Source organism: Nannospalax galili, unplaced genomic scaffold, assembly GCF_000622305.1.
Source record: "Nannospalax galili isolate Female #2095 unplaced genomic scaffold, S.galili_v1.0 scaffold417, whole genome shotgun sequence".
Classification (NCBI taxonomy): Eukaryota; Metazoa; Chordata; class Mammalia; order Rodentia; family Spalacidae; genus Nannospalax; species Nannospalax galili.
Window position 1 is genome coordinate 3,995,774 of NW_008340785.1, and position 23,143 is coordinate 4,018,916.

At 39.7% G+C, this 23,143-nt stretch overlaps 1 protein-coding gene across 1 annotated transcript in view; it reads right to left on the bottom strand.

Annotated features, from left to right (window-relative positions):
- Window positions 1-23,143, bottom strand: part of Slc35f1 (solute carrier family 35 member F1) — a 462,243-nt gene that overhangs the window by 201,237 nt on the left and 237,863 nt on the right. Inside the window, exon 2 of the mRNA XM_008835782.2 lies at window positions 14,649-14,824. Within this exon, the coding sequence (XP_008834004.1) occupies window positions 14,649-14,824 (176 nt within the window). The remainder of the gene's footprint in view (window positions 1-14,648; window positions 14,825-23,143) is intronic.

The window sequence follows — 23,143 nt, forward strand, 5'->3', positions numbered from 1 at the left end:
ATCCATCCACTTGGCCCATCAACAGTACCAGCCCTGTAAGTCACCATCTTTCCCGCTCCCAGCAGCCATCAATTGCCAAAAGTTCTTTAAGTTGGTTGAGATTTCTTATCCACATTTCTTCTCCAACTGCTGTTTTTAATTCCTGATTTCAATAAGAACCACAAATGAAGAAGGATTGACATGAATATCCAGTGTCTGGCTTTCTACTGAGCTTTGGGTTAGAGAAAATTAAAGTTCTGAAAGTGGGATGATTGTGATGAAAATGTGGCAGAGGATAGAAAGCATCTGAGCAGCAATCCGGGAAACAGACTTTCATGGCTTTGCTTAGGGCCATGCGAGAGCCGAAGCGAATTCAGAGAGGCTTACTTATAAAGGTCTCCACAAGGTGTTGGGTACACAGTGTGGTCAATAAATGTTCATGAAACTGACCTGGAGACAACTTTGTGTCAATATATCCTACAACCAAATTAAACTCCTATCTTGATGATGTGTGTTTTCTGTTAGTTTGTTAAGTGTGTTTAAGTGGTAACTGGAGGAGTGGGACTAGATGAACAGGTGGTGAGCTTAGAGATGACCTGACTACAGAAAGATAACTTCTGCCATTCAGGTAAAGCCACAAATAGATCCACATCAAGTGTTTGGGTAGAAAATTAAAAAAGATTCAATAAAGGTTTCTTCAAAGAAATAACCGTTACAACAGTTAGTTGGATATCATCTGTGACACTTCCTGAAATTTAAGCCTATTGGAAATTGTATCTATTGTGATCTTGCTACCAAAAGCACTGTTAATTCATTCTTCTAGAATATGCTGAGCAATGTGATGCTCATTTGTTGGGAAGATCGTGCTGCACACTGAGAAAATAAGATGACCTGATTGGTCAAATATAAAAGGCTGATACTTTGCCCTCCCTTCCTGCTCCTCTACAGATGCTAACAGTTCCAGGGAATGGTTGCAAGTCTCTGTTCTGTCAGGAATGGAGACAAAGCCCCTGAACTCCAATATTCCTCACTGGTCACTTTCCTCTTTATAATTTAAAATTTTTATGAATTCTAATATTCTATGGGGGTTGTTAAAAATTTGACAAAAACTGAAATTAAGCATGAGTGCAAGTGCTGATAGTATATGTATACCTAAGTTACCAGTGGGAGGCAAAGACTTCTTAAAGGGGTTAAAACAACAAAAATCAAGAACTATTTGTCTCCGTATAAGTAAGGCTCACATATTGGCTCATATAAGTAAGGCAAAATAATATAAACCTCTGATATACAAGTAACCATTGGTAAGGGAAAAATAGACGTGAGGGTGTTGGAAACCATTAACATGTGTTAAAATGGCCAGTGGTCTAGCTTGTAGGAGGCCAATAGCTAAGAACTTACCACAGTTAAATCTAAATAAAGCAGAAGGGGGATGATGTCTGTGTGGTATTCGCCAGGGAGACAGTGGGGGCTGGGGGCAGTTCAGGGATTCCAGAAGCAGATGCCATTTTCCTATGGTAATATTGAGGTCCTGGTGAAAGGGGCATGTGTACTTCAAAGGAAGGCCCCTGCACAGCAATGTACTGATTTTAACTGCTTGTCATCAATTGTGCTGTGAATGATTAGGAAAAGGGAGGCCTCAGGGTGGGTGGAAAAAGAGTGATAGAGCAGCAAACAGAGTAGAGAAGAGGCTTTTGCTGTGAAGGTTTGGTGGTAATAAGGAGAGGAGGCCCCTGGATTTGTACTCTTACATCCACAGGGCTCTTTCCCTGTCACTCTTCTCTTGCTTGTGAGCTTGGAGGTGTAGGTGAAGGGTGATTGTCTTTACTCACTCAGGTGTCCTTCACATGTAGCAGAACAGTGCCTGACAGAAGAAAGCATTCCCCAAACATTGGCAGAAAAATAAATAATGAATGAGAATACTTAGGAAGTGAAAAAGAGTGACTGAGAAAGGTAGAACTGAAGCTTGCATAACAGAAATTTGAATAAGATGTACTCAGCTGGAACCTTCCAGAAAGTTTTATATAAAAGACTTCTAGACAGAACTAACAATGTAAAACCCCCCTCCTGAGAGGGGTCACATCCTTGCCTTGTGCACCATGCTGACATCCTCAGTTAAGAGCGACTCTCGATGTATGAAACATCTATCATAGAATTTTTCCTCAGTTATTACAATTACTCAACATATCTGAAGTCAAAACAATAGAAATCAGGCGCTGAGAGTTAGTAAGTTTCCATATAGTAAATAACTTACAATTTTAACAGTGCAGAGACGTCTACATTTATGTCACTTACATAAGCTATGCCCACACATTTCTTTGTTAAGAGAAGTTACTTACCAAGTTCTTTAACTTTATTTTTAGAAGTTGAGTTCTTTGCTGGCTTCTGAATGATCTAACTTAGTTTCTTTTAGTCTAACAAAAGTCTAAAATCAATAGCTGGCTTAAAGCTGTGCTATAATGGTTGTGAGTTTAGCACTGCACAGCTGGAAATTTCGACCTTAGCAAATGACATACACCAAAGGCAAAAGCTGAAATGTGCTTGTAAGTAGAGGAAAAACAGATGTCCTTTTCTTAAAGCAAATGTGGGATCTTGGTGCAGAGGACACAGGTTCACCAAGTAAGGTAAGGGGAGGCCATTGGACAGCAGTGCTTTGAATCTGGGGAGATGTCAGTGTTCCATTGAGTTTGTCTGCGGTAAGCTCCTGCTCAACAATGGGGAAGCAACATCTCCATGGTCCTCAATGGCATGGCTTCCCCTCTTCTCAGCTAGAGGCTGACATACGGCCACTCTCCTGGCTTTTTTAGCCCCAGTGCTTTGTGCTCTCCTGGGTCATTTGCAGCTCTTTTTCATCTTGGATTCTTACGAGAGACAGAGAGAGAGAGAGAGAGAGAGAGAGAGAGAGAGAGAGAGAGAGAGAGAGAGAGAGAGAGAGAGAGAGAGAGAGAGAGAGAGAGAGAGAGAGAGAGAGAGAGAGGGAGAGAGAGACAGAGAGACAGAGAGAGAGAGGGAGAGAGAGACAGAGAGACAGAGAGAGAGGGGGGAGAGAGAGACAGAGAGACAGAGACAGAGAGAGGGAGAGAGAGAGAGAGACAGAGAGACAGAGAGAGAGGGGGGAGAGAGAGAGACAGAGAGACAGAGAGAGAGAGGGAGAGAGAGAGAGAGAGAGAGAGAGAGATTTTTTACTGTGGTATCTGTAGAAATACCTAAAATGAGGTCTGCTCATGTAATGGTTTGAATGAAAATGTCCCCCATAGGCTCCAAGTATTTGGACATTTTGTCCCCAGATAATGGCACTGTTTTGGGAGGTTTTAGAAGGTGTGGCTATCCTGGAGGAAACATGTCACTGGGCATGGCTTAGAGAATTCTTAAGCCTTGCCTGATCTCTAGTTGTTCTCTTGCTTCCTGTGCCTGCATGATGATGTGAGAGCTTCACTTCTGCTGCTCCTGCTCCAGCCACCTCCAGCCACCATGCCTCCCTGCCATGATATACTATAATTCCTCTGGAACTGTAAGCTCAAATAAACTCTTCCTTCTGTAAATTGCTTGGGTCAGTGTTTCTATCACAGCAACAGAAAAGTGACTAATACAGCTCATATAATAATTGCTCATATGTTAATTGTCAAATAATTGCTGAGGATCAAGGATTTTCATTATGGTACAGTGACTCAGTTCTCTATATTGGATTGCATCTGAAGATTTCATAATGACAGGGTCATCCAAAGCATCTATGGCCCTTGTCCCAAGAACTGATTCTTTCCTGATGCCATGACATCCTGGATTTAGTCAAACCATACTCATTTTTCTTCATCTTCTCTAGTTGGCATGAGCCTTGGCCAACAGTAAAATTTAATTTCCCAGCTGCTCTGCAGCTACTTTGCTTTCTGCATGAATGTTTGTTGCTGCAGTTCACAGATGCATTCTGTGTGTGTTGTGGAAGAAAAAAGCATTCAGGGAAGAAGGTGGTCAGGCTTAGTTTACAACACACTTTAATGGGTATCCTGCACCTAGAACCGCTTATTGAGCAAAGCAGGGCAAGTAACCTGGAGAGGCTCTCCCTGCAGACAGGCTGTGAACTGAATCTGGATTTTCTCTGTTTTGTCCAAATTTGTAATACTATTCCTCTCTCTTCAGAGAATGGGCAGGTTTTCTTCCCATTTCTGCCTATTTGTCTCAAAGTTAAGACTATGTGGGAAGGAAAAGGCTAAGCTGAAGAGAGGAAATAGAAAAGATAAGCAACACAGACAAGAGCAAGAGACTTGGTGGGAAGGAGTTCTGCCTTTATACTTCATGGCTGAGTGTGGTGGTGGACACCTACAGTTCCAACACTGAGGATGTGGAGGCAGGAGTTGTGAACTTGAAGCTAGCCTAGGTTACAAAGGAAGCTCTACTTTAACACAAACAAACAAAACAATTCACAGTTCTAGTGAAAGTTCTAGAACAAAGTACTCACTCACTGGGATAAATGCCAGCTAGAAAACTGTCTTTGTGGTACCTTCTTTGGCTCTCTTCCTTCTACATCCCAGTCCTCATAAGACCATTGGATGCATTATGTATGGCTTAAAGGCTGAAGGCAGCTCTGGTTCCTTCTGAACAATCATGATGGATGCTTGTTATTTCCCTTGGCTTGACTTGCTCAGGCAGAAAGACCTCATGCTATGCAGTGGGGAGGTGGTTTTGGACTTGTGCCTCTTTAGTATTAGTCATGCTCCTATCTAATACATTAGTGAACTCTCACCCCATATTGGCCACTGTAGTGGAAAGAACATCTGGAACAGCGCTCCTCTTGGATTCTTCTGTGAATTATACTAGCAGAACCTGCTCTGGCATTTAAGAGTATAAAAGAGATCACATATGCATGTATGCAAGACTACTGGATTTCAGGGTCCTCATGGAAATTTTATTCAAATTCACAATAAAATTCAAACTGATGAAATGCTGGGCATGGTAACTCATGACTACAATACCAGCACTCAAGAGGCTGAGGGAGGAGGACTGACAAAAGTTCAAGGGCAGCATGGGTTACTTAGTGAGTTCTAGGCCAGCCTGGACTACAGAAAGAGTCCCTATCTCAAAAGCAAGCAAGCAAGCAAGCAAACAAACACCAAAGTGTTTGGAAGAAGATTCAGCATTTATTAAGCAATTCAAAGCTGATGAGATACAGCATGTCACTGAATGCTTCCTATACAGCTCCCATTGACACATAACCTCATTTTGCTCACATAAAACCCCTAAGACAATTACCATTATTATACAGACCTACAAAGTGAAGCAAGTTACGAAAACTGAAATGGTTCTTGAATTTTGATAGAGTTTAATATAGAAAAAGTCTAGATCCCAATTGTTTAAAAGTACATATTTTTACATTTTTTAGAATTGTGAGTATGTGAGTGTGTGCATACAAACACAGGTGCCCAAGAAGGACAGAAACATCAGATCCCTGGCAAGAGTTACAGGCAGTTACGCACCACCAGAGTGGGTGCTGAGAACCAAACCCAGGTCGCCTGGAAAAGCAGTACATGCTCTTAACTGCTGAGCCATATCTCTAGCACCTAAAATTATATTTCAGTTTAGTGGACTTCAGTAATAAAGTCCTAAATAAAATTCTTAAAGATAGACATTTTTTCCCAGTGCCAGGCATGGGATACTTCTCTATGAGATCAAGGAGATGCCCCAAACAATACAAGCTGTTGTTACTGCTCTTGGTTGCCCATCAGAACTTGAAATATGAGACTCTTTTGATAAAGACATTGCACTGCATACTTTCATCACAGGACAGGGAAATCAAGCTGGAGCTGAGCTGGAGGCTTCCTCTCTACTGGCTGGCTTTCATAGTGCCAGAGGTGCTATTTAGGCTGCTGAGGGATAAAAGTTACCACAAGGCTTACCCAGCTGTCATTCTTGCAGCTACAATAATGACCTCCAGCCAAGACATGCCCTCTAGTGCAACAGTGGCATGACTGGTATGGGGATAACCAATTGCTTTCTGTAATTCAGTGTGAGGCCTGCTCTACATTATGGCACTCATTCCTGGTTCTGTAAACCTTGTCAAAAGCTCATGGCTCAGGAGTTTATAGGCCCAAGACAGGCTAAAGAGCTATGTTGTCAAACTGCCTTCTAAATACGAATGCTTTTAGCCACAGATTAATGCTGCAACCTGGTCTTCAACAGATAAGTTTCTTACCACAATGGATGACAGCTAATGCAAAATCTTATATCTGGCCAAAATTCTGAGAATAAGTGATGGTAGAGTATTTGTCCATAAATGGGACAGTGATATCAACCCCTCCAAGGCTTGGGAACCCTGGAGAAGCAGGGACAGAAAGAATGTAAGGGGATAGGAAGATGAGCAGTAAGAAGACATTTTCTAGACTTGACATAGCTATTGTACTCATGAAACCACTGCAGCTGTGGTTATCTACATAGAGACGTGCAAGGTTATGCACACCAACATTTCACCACGGGTGGAGGAGGAGTTCATAAGGCCCCAACCCCTCCCTGAGGGACTATTGTCAGCTACTGATGTTGGGAGAAGTATAGCCACAGACAAGTTGGCTTTGCTCTAGTAGTAGCCTCTCACTAATACTTGAGCAAGAAGCTCTAAATAAACTCAGTAGGCCATACACAAAAGGAAGTCATGAAAGTAAGAGGCTGACTGTTGGGAGGAAGAATTTCAGTGGGATAGGGATGAGAGAGAGGTATGTGGTTAAAAATGACCAAATTAATGCATTATATAAATATATGAAACTTTCAAACCATATAAATGTATTTTAAATGGCCATAGAAAATATGCATTCATGAGAAGCTCATGTAAACAATTTTTACCAGTGGTCTAGTAAAGACTATGTGGCATGTAGCCACAATTTATGAAAAAGAGTAAAGAGACATACAAAAATCAAATTAACTAGAAATATAATGCTCAATTTAAGTTAAAGGTAAAATAATTTTTACCAGATAAGCAAAGATGAATAATTTTTAATGTGCTCAAATTACAAAGGGATATTATTCTTTACTATAAAATACAGAATTAATATAATTTTTTGTAACAAAATGTATCTCAAGAAACTCTAAAGGAAAAAAGACATTCTTAGAAACTGTTAATTAGGCAGCTCAAAGTAAAAAAAAGTGATACTTGTATTCATTCCTGGAAGTATTAAATAGCAAAACAAATAATGGTAAGAAGCAACATAAATCTTAACATTTTTGTTAATACATTTGGGAGTTAATACTTTTATGTTTCTCTTCACATAGGTCTTGAAGGAGCTTACTGGGCCAGTCCACAACAGAACCTCCATTTGCATGCATCACATTTAAATGTGCCTAGTTATGTGATCTTTCCCTAGTCCTCAAAAGTTTCAAGAATAGAAACGAGTGAAAGTGAACATTCACAAAATGCAGGGAGTTTGATCAGAAGATAATCACAATGCAGTTCTAATCCTTGGAGAAAAAAAATCACCTTTCCCCTCAGATCTCACACAGCAGCCTGCGATGGTGTCTGCAAGAGTCCTAACTGCCAAGTCTTTGATTTAATGAAAACTTAGGGAAAGCAATTCGGTTCACTGCGGGAATGGCTTTGTTCCTCCATTATGATTCTTTTTTAATGAGAAAGATGATTGTAAGGATAAACTCTATTCCTCTGAATTTTTACACTAATTACATACAAAGAATTATTTTGGCAGAAGGAGATGTATCTGCTCCAGGCAATACAGTTATCATCTTGTAACCACCCTTCAGTCTCCCACATGAACACAGGAGCTGCGTGCCAGGAATGAGTATTGCTCTTCGCCAGCTCTCAGCATGGAAAGATGAACGCCTAAAGATTTCCTGAATTAGCAGTCAACATGGACTCCAGATACAACAGGGAGACAATCTTTCCCATAAGCTTATATGCTGTTTGGAATGATGGATCAAGGTGGAAATTCATTAATGAAGTATTTAGCATGGGAAACGAGGGATGGTATGATATATAAAGTGTGCATGTGTTTGTGTGTCTGTGTGAATTTATATGAGGATTCATTAAAAGCAGAAGATGGTGTTGCATATTCATGCCAGTTTCTTTCAATCTGAAACTCATTTATTGTGCTGATACTGAGGGCTCTGTGTGCAGTATCAGTCTATTTGAGATTCATATTTCTTAGCACAAATAAGACATGTTATATTGGATGCTCTAAGTCTTAATAAGAAGGTAGGAGAGTCCAGGTGGTGAAGATTTATCCTGTACACAGTTTATGCATAGAACATGTATATTTGGCATTGTTTGGTGCAGTTACAGGTTGATGGATCATGTACCACTACCAAGTTCCTTGGTATTCTTAAAAGGATGCCACAATGAAATAAGATACTTTAAATTGCATTTCCTGATATCTAAAAGTGACAGAAAAAAGAGCTTCATATTCAAAACTATAGACCCAACAATATATTATTCCATCTAGGCAACCACAGAGTTAGACAACTTTCTTTCATTCATTAACTGTATTGAATTATAATTTAGACATAATAAATGTCACTTCTTTAAGTGTACAGTTGGAAGAGTCTTGATGAATGTATATACTTACATAATGCCTATAATAATAGAGATACAGAAAACAATGTCCAAAGGTTTCCTTGGTGCCCTCTACAACCTGCTATCTCAGGAGCCACCGAGAATGGATCTGCTTTCTATCATTATTATTTTGCTTTTTTCCAATACACCATTAACAATACAGTATGCAATTATCCAGAGTATAAACTTAGCATAATGCTTTTGAAATTAGTTTATAATGTTGAATGTATCGGTGCCTTATTCTTTTTATTTATGAGTAGTTCTAGATTGAATGAGTTTACTGAATTTTTCCTTCTCATTTATTTATCTGCTCATTGTGTATTATTTTTCTGTACGGTACACACGTGGCTGTCGGAGCACACCTGCAGGAGTCAGTTCTCTGCTTCCACCATGTGCGCTTTAGGGATCAAACTCAAGTTATCAGGCTTCTGTGTCCTTTATTCACTGAACCATTTTATTGGCCAATCCTACCGACCAGCATTTTTCTTTTCTTTTTTGAGGCAGGGTCTCACTCTGTAGCTCTGGCTGGCCTGATACTATGTAGCTCAAACTGGTCTTGAATTTGTGGCAATCCTCTTCTTTCAGCTTCCTGAGTATTGGAATTATAAGCATACACCATCATACCCAGTTTTGTTTCCTTCTATAAGCTAGCAGGCACTTGGGTTATTTACAGTTGTTGGGTTTGGGGGGAAGTTATGAATAAATCATCAGTATCCATTTGCATACAGTTTTGTATGCATTTGTTTTCTGTATGCAGTTTTTGCTTTCATTTCTCTTGGAAGAGAGTAATTTTGGGTCATACAGCACTTGTATATTTAACTTTATAAACAGATGCCAAGTTGTATTCAAAAGTAGTGTTACCGGTAGTTTTACACTCCCATTGTTACATGAGAGTTCAACCTGCTGTGGTTGACAGGCAGTTTTGCTAGAACTGAATTTAATTTTTCCTAACATGTCATGGCTACTCTTTCAACATAAACCTGTTCTTCCCCATCCCGACAACATGGTATTTCTCAAGGAGCATCTACCGAGGATTCGACTCAGAAACCTCTGAAGTACAATCTTTCTATACTATAGGGACTAAAACTCTCCAATCATACTTAAGAAGTAAAAAATAAATGTGGTCTGACGAGGAATAGGCATGGAAAGTTGCCAAGTAATTTCCCACAAGAGAAACATTTTAAGAGATTCCAATAAAAATTACCTCATCAGACTTAGGTAATTGACAGTACTATTTCCCCCACGACTCTCAGGGGACATACAATTCCATATTTACATTTGCCAAGTGACTTCTTATCCTGCCAACCCACTAACAGTCCCTTCTCTTCAGTGGTTTAGTAAGGATTATCCAGAGAATAGAAACTGACTGTGCATGGAGGTTCCCTTGGTCTTCTGCTCTGAGGAAACCCTGGATTCTACTTCAATTCATTTTACTGCTTTGGTCTACGGTTTTGACTGTTTGTAGTAAACACTAAAAAAAATTCCAACAAAGGCAAGGACAGAAATTTCCACAGGAAAAGCAGCCTCAGAATCCTAAGATGGAGATCTTCAGGTCTCGCATACTGAGGGATGCCAGATCCTTAAGTTTCCAAGACTTCGTTGTGGATCTCTGAGAAGCCTATTTTATTCGATTCTACATTTTTCTAATTAGATGAATATTTTAAATCTTGCTGTGAGTGCTCCATTAGTACTGTTAGAGATGTTTTTACACTCATGCAAAGCAACACAAGCATAATAGAAGAAAACTTGAAAATCTATGTTTCATGAATCTGCTCAAAAACAAGATATGTCTGGTGCTTATCAAATTGCTTCTTGCTAGAAGATTGGATTTTTTATTCAAAATTGGAAGTGCTTATAGAAATTATTTTCATTGAAAAATCAAAACTTGCAGAACGAGTTACTAGGATTATTGAAGACCACTCTGGGTGTATGTGAAAAGCAGCAGACATCTTTGTTCTAATCATGTTCTTACTCTTCTTTTGCCACCACGACAACTGAAGGGAAGACAAAGCTCTGCAAGTTTCTGCTTCAGCCTCAGCATCCGCCTTTTTACTCTACAATCCTTAGTTTTCTGAGTTCGACAGACACACATAGAGAAAAGTGGTAGCAAACATATTGACGACTATTATGTAGGAGCTGCTGAAAGTAGTTCTGGGAAAAGGGATTTTCATTACAATTGGTAAGAAAATCATGGGCAAAAATTGATGAAAAATGCTTCCTTGGGAAGCAATATATCTTATTTACACTTTTGATTTTAAAAGTCTGTCATACTTCTTGATTCTATAGCACAAAATCAAGAAGTCCGTCTTCAACTGCCCCCCAGCCTGGTTCCCTTATTGCTTAGTCTTTGCTTTTGGTGTCTCTCAGTTTTCTAATTTCAGCTAGGATTCCATGGAATTTTAAGAAAGAAGAAGTGTGTGGATGTGAGGGAGATTCTTGTATTTCTCTGGCAGATGCTCAGGTTTTGAAGCCTTACTCTGCTTTAGTTATGTGCCTGAAGGCCTTGCTTTGCACCTTTGGACATAAGCATAAATTATTTGCATTTTTGGCATTTCTTCAATGGACACATTATCACTTCCTGAATACATCACAGTATGGCTAAAGTAATAGTAATCTAAATTATACCTGAATTTTCAAAACTTGATACAATGTCAATGAAACTACATTTTTGATGTACACTTTAATGCACATTTTGATGCACACTCTCTAAAATCTTATCATTGAAGTTCTTTGTTAGGAACAGAAATGAATTTGAATTTTAGAATCATCTGGAAGAAAGCCTAGCTCCCACCTTTTGGGCTGTACCTAGAATTTGTTCAACAAGATATAATGTGTGTGTGTGTGTGTGTGTGTGTGTGTGTGTGTGTGTGTGTGTGTATGTTTTCAGGTAGGGTCTCCCTGTAGCCTCAGATGGCCTAGAACTTTCTACATGTAGAACAGGTTGGCTTTGATTACAAAGACCCACCTGTTCCTGCCTCCTGAGTGCTGGCATTAAAGACATGTGCAACCACGTCTAACTAAGCTAGAACATTTTAAAGGACGAGAATACCCAGACATTTCAGGAATTCCTTGGTAATCAAGGGCAAGTTCATAAATACTTTTTAATAGAATTTACCCAGAAACCAGTTACACCTAAGTCTTTCGGTAATTGGTTCAACACAAATTTGACAGGAAGAATTTAGCCTAACTTTGAAGTCAGATTTTCACAAGGTTATTCATGATAACAACCCCCCTGAAAGTTCTTGAAAGGTTTCAAATTTGACAACAATAAGTCTGTTGAAGCCGAATGAGTAGAGATAACAAATAATGATAGAGCTCTGTTTTAAAATGGTCAGGTCTTACTTCTTGCTGACACATGGCCAAGGCATATCATTAATATGGAGGCCCAACAGGGTAGGTGGTACCTGTGCTAGGAACAATGTGAAGACCATTACTTCTCTGACCTAAGCTGTAGCCCACAAGAAACACTGGGAAAAAGAGGAGAGATGTCTGTAAGAGGTCTTGGCTTGCACATACAGACCTCATCTCTCCTCAGTTGTTTATTCCCTCTTGACTCTTGAGGCCTGAATAAAAGATTATTATGTTTTCAGAACAGAGAAGTGAGTCAGACTACACAAAATTAATGTAATTACCATGTTGATTTCCAGATGTTAGCTTAATGCCAGCCTATTAAAACTCTGAAGATGAAACTTAAAACAAATAAACCTTGTCAATAAACACCCAAATACAGACACTCCAGCAACTTCAGTGGCCATCAAGGGAGATGGTAAAAATCTCCAGAAAGAGCACTGCATTGTTGGAATTGACTCTCTTCATCACTGACTGGGAAGACAGGATTTCCTCGGCCCTCTCCAGCTGTTCTTTCAAAGGCCTCCATATACCTTGCTGCTGTGTCTTCAGCCCTTCAACCTAGTCCACACTGCTGTGTCTCACTTGATTTGACACTCCAGGCTTGTTTCTTGTTCAGGGTTTTGAAGTCCAAGGAACATGAATGCTTCTCTGTTCTACAAGGTCTGCCATCCCTCCAGTGCTTCCCAAGAGGCAGGTGCCTACAACAGGCACCCAGCCTTCTCAGCCCTGGCTGGTTACAGCCTCTACCTTTTCCTAACCCACATCCCTAAGCAGCTTTCTTGTTTCCTCACTTGTAAGATTTTAGATAACACCAGTTTCCTTGGACTGAAGGAGTATGAAGAACCATTTACATACACAGTGGCTAACACATTATAAAGGTTCAGTAAAGAGTACTATTACCATTTACCATTTTCATATAAAAAAACCTCCAGTGTTAGGCTGCTGCAAAATTATTCTTAATTTAATCCCATTATTCTTAATTATACACTTTATACTAGGCTAAATAATTCTGTTCTTTTAATATTGATTTGAGCTCACAGCAAGTGATTTTTACGTTCATCCTTTAGCTCTTCTTTCTTGACATGTCTGAGGGAACATTTCCACAGTCTCTCGGAAATGAGTTACTAATTGTATGCCTCCCCCATTCCCTCACTTCCTGGAGTCTTTTTCTGGCTTGAGGCATCCACCATTCATGAAACAGTGGGATAACTGTTGGACAGCACACTTCTATCATCCACATTTACTGGCTTCCAACTTACACCAAGGAAACATTGCTGAGATTCAGTGTCTACTATAGGCTGAGAGTCTATTCTTAAATTAGTTGTATCTTTTGATATTAAAATAAAATAAACACCAGTAGCATCAATTTCTGAGAAGCAAATAAAATTATCTTCTATAATATTTTCAACAAACTGATAAAGCAGTTAAGTCCTACTTTGTTCATTTCTCATGTGTGTATTTTGTGGTGTATGTATGCATGTGTTTGTGTGGGTGTGTGTATGTGTGCATATAGAAAAGCAAGCATGTGTGTCCTGGTGCATGTGGATATCAGAGGTCAACTCAATTGTTCACCTTAATTTTTGAGAAAGAGTCTCTCACTGAACCTGGAACTCACTAATTTAGCTATGCCAGCTGGCCAGGGAGCTCTAGGGATCTTCCTGTCTCTGCCTCCCCAGTGCTGGGATTATAGATGTGTACTGTTGTCCCCAACTTTTTAAGTAGGTGCTAGGATCCGAATGCAGGTTTTCATGTTTGCAAGACAGGCATGTTAGCGACTGTGCCATCACCCAACCACCTAGCCTTATTCATTACTATTCTCTTCTAAGATCAAACCTAGCATTGGACAAGTCATTATAACTACAGTATTATTCTGGACAGAAACAAAAATAAGGAAATGTAAGGATGAAATACTGATAAGTGGTTCTTATCAAAGTTTCAAAAAAGTATAATGATTAGAATTGACATATATATACATATATACATATATATAGCAATATATGTTCTCGTTTATTATTAAAGTATATGATTGTCTTCAAACCTATTAATGACTATTTTTTCAATGAATCCTTTAGAGTCAACAGCAACAATTTAGGGGGAAATGGTTGGTTCTTTGGGGGCCATAGATAAAAGCATTATATCATATTTGGTGGTAGAGTCATAGGTGCTGAAAAAGTCCCTGGGAAGCCCCTGCCCCTATTTTTAATTGGAGCTGCTCCTTGAAAAGACATTTTCTTGTACTGACTCTTGGAAAACTTTTTATGGCTCTATATATTTTAGATTTAAAAGCATCATGCCTGTCCATTCATGGGACCTTCCTTATATATATCTTTCTCCCTTGTATTATTACCAGAGTTTTGCACTTATATTTTTAGCTTTCTTATGTCACTTTCCTAAAGAACATATATTTTTTCTGAAATTCCCTTGGACAGCTCAGGACTAGCATATATAAAACAGCTGCACTGGTCCTGTTTCAGGTTTCAGGGGAATACTCTATTTAGATTCATTGAGAGGTACAAGAAACGTTAACAGGATTCAAATTGTGAGCAGTTGTACACTTCTGCAATAAATATATTTCCCATTTCCCGTTGAATTCACACAATTTATATCTGTGATGTGTCAATTCATTTTTGTTTGTGGTATTACTGCAAAATAGAAAAGTGAGATCTGTGGTTTAGAATTGTCTTACTGATGCTTCAAATGATAAAAAGTTATCCAGTAACATCTCACACTCTTCTAGATGTTTGTTAAAGCCCTATTCCAGGTGCTTGGGGGAGCCTACCTTGTCTGACAGCTAGTGTGGTGGTATAGACCAAGAAGAGAAGGATGTAGTTGAGGAAACTCTGGAAGACTGGAGTGTTGGCATGGAAATCTTCTGCCAGGTACTTGCTGGTCAAGCCAATTCCACAAACCAGAAGGGATAACACTTGTCCCAGAGCCACAGAGATTAGCATCTCCCTGAGAAATGAAGAAACAATGCAAAGTCAGCAAGAAGTCCATTAAAACAATAGTAGTTAAGTCTGTTGGTCCCTCATAGCATACAATGGGCTACAGGCATTAAATACCATGTAGCTTAATCCACTGAAGCAATCATGTAGGGAAGGCACAACTGTTCCTAAGGATTTATAGAGGTGGAAACAAAAACTCTTAAAATGGTTAAGGAGTTTGCTCACAGAACACATAATATGGATGAAGCGAAACCTGGTTTTTAGAATGCATCTCTCCAAGAGAACCTGGTTTCCAGTCACTATTCTGGGGACTGTGAAAGAAAGGGATCATCACCCACTGTTGGGTGTTAGTGATGCTGAGAGCATGCCCCACACTGGCCAGGAGTGAACATATTCCAGCACCATCCGGAATACATACACCAACACACCGTACAACAATATAGGGAAAAACGTTGTTTTATAGATTAGACTTCTGAATCAAGAAATGCTTAAGTGAAAGAGCTATATAGCCTCTGAAAATTCAGAAGGACCATCTCTTGTATACTCTGAAATTCCAGAGCTTTATCTACACTAATGCTTTAATAAGGATTGGGTCTCTGTTCTCTTCTACTTAAATTACAATTGCCCATATATTAAAACTGTTATTTCTGAAATAGATTCTGCACTGTGGTGGTGTGATCATTATGCAAATATTTTCATTGCTGTTTTCATAGGCAATGCTCTTGTAGACCACTGAAGTGGGGACTAGAAGCAAGAGTCAATGCGTTCAGTTGCCATGGAAATGAAATGCCCACACAAGCTTTGTAGTCACATGTGCACACATAGGCTCTGACACAGGAAAAGCCATTGGAAATAGGAAGCAGACTTCTGCCTTCTCTGAAAGCCTTTTCTGACATTTCTGGTTTATTTATAGAAATAGAAATACAAAATAAGCAAAGGTATTACAAATACTTATAAACAGAAAGGTCTTAAGCAGAGGACTTGTGGTGTTAGATATTGATTCCCCCATGGAAGTTGGGAGTCCATTTTTTTCTGGAAGGAGCAGAGTCCTGGCAGTAGTTTGATAGCACTTGATTTACAACAGAAAAATATAAACAATATATTACCCATTCCACTTCCCCCCATAAAGAAGAAAATATGGGAAGGCCTGGAGGACACTTTTTTGACCTTGATCTGAATCTAAGTAGTGGTCCAGGACCACTGGATTCAATCTGTAAAAAGACTCGAGTATATATTTTAATTTTTAATTTTTTTTTTCTTTTGGAGACAGGGTCTCCCTGTAGCCCCAGCTGGCCTAGGACTCACTATGTAGACTAGTATAGCCTCAGTCTCACAGAGATCTGCCTGTCTCTGCCTCCTGAGTGCTGGGATTAAATGTATGCAGCACCACTCCTGGCTTCGAGGATATATTTTAAACACACATAGTATGTGTGTGGTTCTTAAAATCCTTCAATAGATCCCTATAGAATGCAGTGAGCTGTAAGGCTTATAAGCTATAATGACACACACCGAGTTGCCAATATTCCCTTTACGCTTATGCTGCTCTTCCAGAAGAGACTGGGTCTATTTCTCCTTTTCTCTAAGCCAAGCTGGTCTTGCTTTGACCACAAGAGTTCAGAGGAGGTGTAGCTGTAAAGCTTCTGGGCCTACTGTTTTGCTACTTTCATGTTCTGCTTTCCTAGGAAATAGCTTCCAAGTAGAGAGCTGGAGGCATACTACTGAATACTAAGAGACCCCAGGGAAATAAAAAGAAGCCCAGTCAGCCTCTGCTGCCTTACCTAAGGTGCCAGGTGCCTAAGTGATGATTTTAGATTCTCTTGCCTCAATCAAACTATGCCAGCCTAAGCCACATGAGAAGAGATGAGCTATCCCTAGAGACTGTTGCCCACCTTGGAGAGCTGTGAGAAAGAAAATGATGCTGCTTTAGGGCATGCAGCATTCCAGGGGTTATATAGCAACAGATAAGGGAAAGGATGTCCTGAAGGTCCTCCCTCCTCTCCAATAGCCTCTGGGCCATTTACCCCTGCTCTTCCAGTCCTGTATCACTCCTCCATGAAGCCAGAGTTCCAGACTTTGGATTGACTGAAATTTCAGCAGTAAGCTGTGATCTTCTCTGCTCATATCCCTTTTCATAGGTTGTTTGAAGATGGTGCATTGTGCCTTTGCTAGTCTGATTCCTATTCATTTTTCAAAGAATGGATCACTTGTCCCTCTCTTTGAGAGGCCTTCCTGCTTTCTTTTCCCTGGGATGCATCTCATTTATTACTCTGTCTCATAGCATTGCTGTTACCTTTTGTTTGTTTAACCTCTTCTGCTTTCACAGACTGAACCTTATGCAATGCTCATCAGTGCATGTACAGACAGGTGACCCCATTCAGAAGACTTTAAAATATTTTATTTATTTATTTTTTATGGGTATGAGTGTATTGTCTGCATCTATGTGAGTGCACCCGTGTCATGCAATGCTGTGGAGGTCAGAAGAGGGCTTCGGAGTCCTCTAGGAACCAGAGTTAAGGACAGTTCGTAGCCGTCATGTGGGTGTTAGGAATTGAACTTGGGTCCTCTGCAACAGCAGTCAGTGCTCTCTAGGCCTGAAGACTTTAAATGGAAGGATTAGAAGACACTCTAGGTGACACTGAACATGTAAGAGTGCCGGGGGGGGGGGCGTAAAGAAAAGGTCACCAAGGCTGAGAATATGGTAGTAGAGTAAGAACAAGGCCCGGGGTCCAATCATAGTGCTACAAAAAAAGAACACCTCTACCTCACGATGCAAAGAAAAGTGGGGTAAAGAAGAACCTGAAAAACTAAAAGTTTTGGAAATTCATATTTAGCTTTAAAATTAGGATATAAAATAACAGCTTCACTGTGGCATTTTCGTAAGTACCTTGTTTTTGGTGGCTGTCACTGCTCTGACCCCCCCCCCCAGTTCACTTCTTCTTCCCCCCTCTGTTTTGATATCACACCTGTTGCATTGCCCTCTTTTATCCTCTTCAATCCTCTCTGAAGGTCTATTTTTTTTTTTTCTATTTCGTGCTCCCTTTTCCAGGTTCATGAGCTATAGCCCCTACACACGTATAGATACATATATAAAACTAAACTGCAGGATCTTCATGTGAAAGAAAATGCGTAGTATTTTTCTTTCTAAGCCCAGGATGCTTTGCTTAGTATAATAATTTTCAGTTCCACCCATTTTCTTATAAATGTCATGATTTCATTTTTATTTATGGCTGAATAAAATTCCATTATGTATATGTATTCTATTTTATTATCCATTCATCTGCTGATAGAAATCTAGACTGGTTCCATTTTCCAGCTATTGTGAATAGTACAAATAAACATGGTTGAACAAATATCTCTGTGGCAGGACTTAGAGTCCTTTGGGTCTGTTCTGGTTTTCTTTTCTCTTTTTTTTTTTTTTTTCTGAACTCTATATACTGATTCCCATAGTGACTGCACTTGTTTTGCTTACACTAAAGGATCACTCCCCACATCCTCACCAATATTTGTTAGTTTTCTTGATGTTGGTCAATGTGGTGGTTTGAATGAGAATGTCCCCCAGAGGCTCCAAGTATTTGAGCATTTTGTCCCCAGTTGGTGCTGCTGTTTTAGGAGGTCTTAGAAGGTGTGATTGTGCTAGAGGAAGCATGTCACTGGAGGCAGGCTTAGAGAGTTCTTAAGCCTTGCCAGGTCTCTAGTTACTCTCTGCTTCCTGTGCCTGCTTGAAGATATGAGCCTCTGCTTTCTGCTCCTACTCCAGCCACCTCTGCTGCCATGCCTCCCTGCCATGATGGATTCTTGACCTATTGGAACTGTTAGCTAAATAAACACTTCCTTCTATAAGTTCTCTTGGTCACAGTGTTTTATCACAGCAACAGAAAAGTAACTAAGACAGAAATTGGTACCAGGAATGGGGTGCTGGCTGTGAAGAACCTGACTGTGTTAATATTTGGAGGAATGTGGAAGACTTTGGAAGTTTGGACTAGAAAAGTGGTTGATTGCTGTAAGCAAAGCTTAACAGGTCATTGAATTAGGAGCCTGGAAGAAAGCAGTGCTGAGAACAATTTAATTCCAGAGGGAAATAAGGACTTAAACAGCAATTGGGATATTTTGGCAAAGAGTCTGGATGGAGTCTGCCCACAGCCAAAAAGCTTACCTGAACCCAAGTTGAAAAGCAATGAACTTATTTCTTTGGCAGAGGGTATTTCAAGGAAGCCTAACATAGAAATGGTGGTGTGGCTAGTAATTATGAATATTATGTAGATCTACAGTGAAAAAGAACAAATGAGATAGAAAAAAATGCAGAATGTACAGTTTGGATTGAAAAAGAGCATTAGGAAGATTAATGTCGGAGCCAAGGCCTGTGCTGGGGGAGAAGATCCCTTTGAAAAGGAGATTAAAGTGATTAAGAAGAGGCCTAGAGATTTGCTTAAACAATGGAGATAGTGCCTCTAGGACAAGACCACACCCAGCTAAGCCTCCGATTTGTGAAAGTAAAATGCTGGGGTTTTCTACTCTTAGAAAATCACAGCAGAGAAAAGCTTCAAAAGCCAATGAAGCAGACCAGGGTCCACCCCAAACCTGCAGCCAAAATTGGCAATATTGTTCATGTGGTGCTGACTTTAGAGGCCTGAAAGATGCAAGAGTGAAGGATTCATCAGTTCTTCCTCTGCTCTTTCAGAAAGCCACCAAGGCTAAGCAGTGTGCAGCAGGAACCTCCATGCATAAAGAAGGCCCTGATAGGCCATTGTGTGAAGCTGTGAAGGTGAAGCTGCGTTGTTGGTGGAAACCTCAAGAAGATGTTCTGATGTCAGAACTGTGAGAAATCTGTCAAGGAGAGCTGCATACAGGGAGTGGTACCAGTCCAAGAGAGTTGTATGCTGCATGCAGCAAAGCTGGAAAGGCTGAGCCATCTAAGCCCTTTGGAAGTAAAGCTCAAGAAGTCAGACATGGAGCTACTGGACTTGGTGTTTGTGCTGCTGTTTTTTGGTATTATTTTGGTCTGGTATTTCCTCATTTTGCCTCCATTCCTCCCTTTTGGAATGGAAATGTATATTCAGTTCCACTGTATGTTGGGAGTATGTAATTTATTTTTTGATTTTATAGGGGCTTACAGTTAAGATATTGCCCTGAATCTCAGAAGAGACTTTGGACCGTGGATTTTTAAATAGTATTGAGTCTGGTAAGGACTATGGTGAGTTTTAAGGTTGGTCTAAATGCATTTTGCATTTTATATGGTCCTGAGCATATGGGGGCCAGGGAGTAGAATGTGGTGGTTCACCTCCATAGGCTTCAAGTATTTGAGCATTTTGTGCCCAGTTGGTGTTGCTGTTTTAGGAGGCCATGGCCATGCTGGAGGAAGGATGTCACTGGAGGCAGATTTACAGAGTTCTTAAGCCTTGCCAGATCTCCATTTCTCTCTGTTTTCTGGGCCTGCTTGAAGATGTGAGCTTCTGTTTTCTGCTCCTACTCCAGTCACCTCTGCTGCCATGCCTTCCTGCCATGATAGACTCTTGCACTTTTGGAACCATAAGCTAAATAAACTCTTGCTTCTAATAAGTTCCCTTGGTCATGGTGTTTTATCACAGCAATAGAAAAGTAACTAAGGCAGCTAATGTGATAGGGGTAAGATGGAATCTCAAAGTTGTATTAATTTGCATTTCCATGGTGACTAAGGATGCTGAATACTTTAAAAAAATGTTAATGACTATTTGTGGTAGTGTTGCTGCTGCAGCCGTTTCCTCCTCATTGTCCTCTTCTTCCTTCTCCTTGTCCTCCTCTCCTTTTTCCTCCTCCTCCTCCTCCTCCTCCTCCTCCTCCTCCTCCTCATCCTCCTCATCATCATCATTGTTTGAAACAGTGTACTAGGTTGGTCTCAAACTCTTATAGAATGAAGGATAACCTTGAACTTCTGATTTTCCTGTTCCCACCTTCAAATTAGAGGCTTGTGCTAACACATCTAGTTTTTGCTGTTGTTTGTTTTTGCAATGCTGGGGATCAAACCCAGGGTTTCATGCTTGCTAGACAAGCACTCAGACAACGGAGCTCCAGCCCTTGCTTTGTATTTCCTTTTTAGAGAACATTCTGTTCAGTTTCTTGGCTCATTTGTTGAATGGGGGATTTTGTTTTACACTTCTTTGTGTATTTTGCATAGCAGTCCCTGTCTGAAGGACAGCTGGTAAAGATTCTCTTCCACTTTGTGGCCTGTCTCTTCAGTCTTCTAGTAGTTCCTTTGCTGTATAAAAGTGTTTTAATTTCATGTAATCCAATTTGTCAATTCTTGGCATTGTTTCCTATGTTATTGGATTTTTTTTCTTTTTCTTTTTTGAGACAGGGTCTTCCAGTTGGCCTGAGACTTGCCGTGTAGATGAAGTTGGCCTTTTTCTCACAGAGATCCATCTACCTGCCTCTGCTGAAATGAAATATGTGCACCACCATGCCCTGCATTGAATTTCTGTTTTAAATATTTATTTTTTTATTTATTGTAGTGGCGGGGGTGAGTGCTACGGTGTGGGTGAGGAGGTAAGAGAACAATCTGTGGGATCAGTTGTCTCCTTCCACCTTTTACTGTTTAGGTTACTGAGATTAAATTCAGGTCATCAGTCTTGGCCTCAAGCACCTCTACCTGCTGCATCATCTTCCTGGCCCTGGAGCTCTTTTCAGAAAGTTCTTGTCATGCCTTTATCCTGAAGTGTGTGTTTTCTCCTAGCAGTTTCACATTTTCTGTAAGGTCTCTCATAGATTCTAAATTGATTTTTGTGCAGAATGAGAGATAGGAATCTAATTTTATTCTTCTACAGGTAGACATTCAGTTTTCCCAGTACCATTTGTTGAAGAGGATGACTTTTTCCAATGTACTTTTTGATACCCTTGCCAAAAATTAGGTGAATGCAGTTGTGTGGGTTTATTTCTGGGTTTTCTATTCTATTTCATTGGTCTCCATGACATTTTTTGCCAGCCATGTAGTATTTGTCACCTTGGTTCTGTAGTGTGGCTTGAAATCAGGATCATGATACCCTTACCATTGCTCTCTTTATTCAGGACTGCTTTAGCTGTTTGGAGTCTTTTACATTCCCAAGTGAATTTTAGGATTGTTTTTTCTAGTTCTGTGAAGAATATCATTGAAATTTTTTATCGAATATTTGTGTATTTCATACAGAGCATTCCAATCAATTTTAATCATCCTTATACCCCCCTCCCCACTGGCACCCTACTATCGCCCCCATTCACTGGAATTCATGCATTCTGTCATTTGTCTTAAGATCTATTGTGTCAAGCTAGTATCCCCAGATGTCCCTCGGTGCAAGTCCATCCACTGAGGTCTAGTCAATCTATCTAGAGTCTCTTGCTTTAGGAAGATCAGCTCTTCCTTACCCAGATCAGTTGCCAATATTTCTTCAGCTAAGATTGGGGTCAAATGTCCATTTCCCCACTTCTATACTGGGTTTTTGTCTATTTGAGTTTGCATGGGTCTGTGCATGCTGACACCATTGTTGTAAGTTCATATGATCAGGGTCCCAGGAGTTTGTAGGACTCTATTTCCATGTGGTTATATCTTTCCTCTTTGGCACTTACAATTTTAATGGTAATTTATTGATTGACTCTGTAGATTGCTTCTGGTAATACAGTTATTTTTAGAACATTAATTCTGGTGATTCATGAGAATAGAAATTCTATTTTTTAGAATCTTCAATTTTTCTACAATGCTTAAAAATTTTGACAAAACTCAATATCTTTTACAATAAAATTCCCAAAGGAACTAGGTGTAGAAAGAACATACCTCAACATGATAAAGTCTGCAACAAACCAATAGCCAAATTATAACAATGGGTAAAAATTGAGAACATTTTCTATAAAATCTGGAGCAAGACAAGCACGCTTACTTTCTCTGCTCTTATTTAATATAGTACTTGAAGTCTTATCTAGAAGAATAAAACAGGTGAAGGAAATAAAAGATCTAATTTAGGAAAGAAGTAAAACTTCCAATTTGCAGATGATATGGTCCTATATTTAAAAGATGCTACAACTCCATTAGAAAACTCTTAGATGTAATAAATATGTTCAACAATGTTTCAGGATACAAAAGTCAATAGCTCTTCTGGGTAGCAATAACAAACTTACTGATAAAAAAGTTAGGAAAACATCCCATTCACAATTGGAAAGAAAAAAAAAAAAACTTAACCAAGGGAGTGAAAAGCTTTTAGAGCTGTCTTATAGATGTGTTATGTTCAGTGACAACGATCATGATAAGGAGTTTGCTTTGGAAGGACAGTATTGAATTTGAACTGCCAGATGAATTCCAAATGACCTCCCAGCATTAAAAATATGGGAT